The sequence below is a fragment of the Sinocyclocheilus rhinocerous genome, unplaced genomic scaffold (genome assembly GCF_001515625.1).
Source record: "Sinocyclocheilus rhinocerous isolate Xijiao unplaced genomic scaffold, SAMN03320098_v1.1 scaffold2184, whole genome shotgun sequence".
NCBI lineage: Eukaryota > Metazoa > Chordata > Actinopteri > Cypriniformes > Cyprinidae > Sinocyclocheilus > Sinocyclocheilus rhinocerous.
The window spans coordinates 177888-180278 of NW_015635537.1; the positions used below are offsets into that span (position 1 = coordinate 177888).

The 2391-nt window shown below is 37.5% G+C and overlaps 1 protein-coding gene across 1 annotated transcript in view; it reads right to left on the reverse strand.

The window, feature by feature from the left end:
• The window catches only part of LOC107747230 (serine/threonine-protein kinase 24-like), an 8945-nt gene extending 8155 nt beyond the window's left edge, over window positions 1-790 (reverse strand). Inside the window, exon 1 of the mRNA XM_016561681.1 lies at window positions 754-790. Within this exon, the coding sequence (XP_016417167.1) occupies window positions 754-774 (21 nt within the window). The 5' untranslated portion in view covers window positions 775-790. The remainder of the gene's footprint in view (window positions 1-753) is intronic.
• Window positions 791-2391: the final 1601 nt, after the last annotated feature.

Here is a 2391-nt window from a genome sequence, read left to right on the forward strand (position 1 = left end):
CTGGAAGTGTAGACTACAATGCCGGCTGTTCTGACTCACAGACTGTAAGTACATTTTTTATATTTAAAGAATTTGCCACTGACCATTCAAACGCGAGTTTTGAGCAGTGTAGAGTAGCACTTGTTGTTTGTCATTTCTCCGATCACAAATGCAGACATGGTTTTATGTTTACGCGGTGCGATGCAACGCAACGCGTAAAAAGACAGTATAAATCATTATAATCCGTAATTATGATGCAACAAATGCCTCGTTTATAATGGGTTTTAATGGTTTTTGTCTCGTCGCTCCGGCCTGACAGGGCATCACAGTATGTGAGGGGCGTAACAAAATAATGTTCTATTTAGCAGCATTATATGACCCCTTTAATTAAAGACGTTTATGCTGAATCAGAAGAGATACACAGCTAATCTAATCTCTCACACGTCATTTACAATAACTACAGTCACGGCCTTTCCACTAACAGTGGCACTTTGGTCATCAGACAATATGTGACCTTATGAAAAAAGAAAGAAACACTCTTGGGTGGAACTGAAATTATACTAAAATTACAAACTTTTACTGTGGCAAATACAATGGAAGTAATTTACTTATAGAATGTTTCTGCTGGTAAAGCAATTTTTCAATGGCATTTTTTTTTTTTACAAATATCAACTTCACACATTCAAAAATTCCCCATTTGTCTGGCATTAGAACCATGCTGTAAACAAATAACAATAAGCAGAAAACTCTCATTCCCACTCAAACACACAGTACCTTTGATCCTTCAGTGTCCATGACTATGGCTGCTGCTTCCTGAATATACTGTTCACACTCATGTGTTAGTCAGTCCATCAGGGCTCTTTATCATGTGGGTGTAATGGGGCGGTGACACGGCCGCTCTCTACCACAAGTAATGGGGTCAAAGAGCAGAATGCCTCTTCTAATGATTATGCATACAGGCTAAATACAAATAATTCCACAAAACTGAACAAAACCCATGTGATGAAAAGTGATTTCCGTCATGAGTATAACTGTAATCACATTTATTAAAGGGGAAAAAAATGAAAATTCTGCCATTATTTACTTACCCTCATGTTGTTCCAAGCATGTAATACTTTCTTTAATGAAACACAAAATATGTTTAGTTTTTTTGTTTTTTAAAAAGCTAATTGTTTCCATTTAGCAGTTGACAGTAACCGCAGTGATAAAGTGATCATCTGTCCTTTGTGAAGCTTGCACTCTAAAAAATGCTGGGTTGTTTCAACCCAACCTTGGGTCAAAAATGGACTAACCCAACTTTTGGGTTAAAATTTTAATTAAAAAATGTAACCCACTGTGCAGTGCCGAGTTGTGGAAAAAATAGCATTTGCTTTGTCTTCCTTCTGATCCCAAGGTTAGGAAAGAATGAATGGACTTTATTTTTAATGAAGACCCAGACTGTGTCAGTAAGAACTTGGTCCTTTGTTCACTTCATTTTACCGCGGATTCATTTACAAACAAGGCACAATTCGACACAGGATTTTCAGAAAGATTGAAACTAAAAGACGATGCTGTGCTGAATATATTGGATATGACAGTAATGTCGCAAGACACAAGTGTGAGTAACTGTTGTTATTACGTGGTCACTATTGCTTTGTCTGTTAAACAGATCGTTTGATATGAGTATTTATGCGTTTTAAACCTAAATCACAGCAGCGTCCATCTGTGAAGGATGTAGGCTGTCAAACATACACAACTATTAGCCAATCACAGCAGTGTGGCGTTTACTTCCTAATCTACAATCCTTTATGCCAATTCAAACAGAGCGTTCTGATGAGGGGGGTTAAAACAGGACAGAAAACAGTCTACTACTTCTAAATTACTTCTAAATTCTAAATCTAAAAGTTTTTTTGATGTAAAAATTTTGATAACATTACAAGTGGACCACAGAGAACAGTACAAAATAAAAAACAAAGGCAGTTCATGACCCCTTTAAAAGTGTACTTATGGGCAGATCCCACAGACGTACACTGCCAGAGGTTCTGGGGTGGGCTCTTTTGACTTGGGCCAATAAAAGCCCCAATATACTTCAAGTGAAATCAAAGATGACATAATTTCGAACAAAATCTGGTCAAAACAAAGGTGTTTTGAAGTTTGTTTTGGTGTTTTGAAACAGCCTGCCATTGCAAATTTTCTGTAAAACCTTGCGCTGGCTATTAAATGCCTTCAAGCTGCCATTGATTAATTTTGATTATGTAATAGACGAGTGTGCTCTGGGGCTCCGTCTTCTTTGACACTGAAATCATTCCAGGTTCATTTGTTCACTCAGTCCATCAAGGTCAGGTGTGAGAAAAGACATTAAACACACTGGACTGCCAAACATCTCCACATCTTTATGATCAGATGCTTTCTTAACTCCTCTTTTCTCACTGC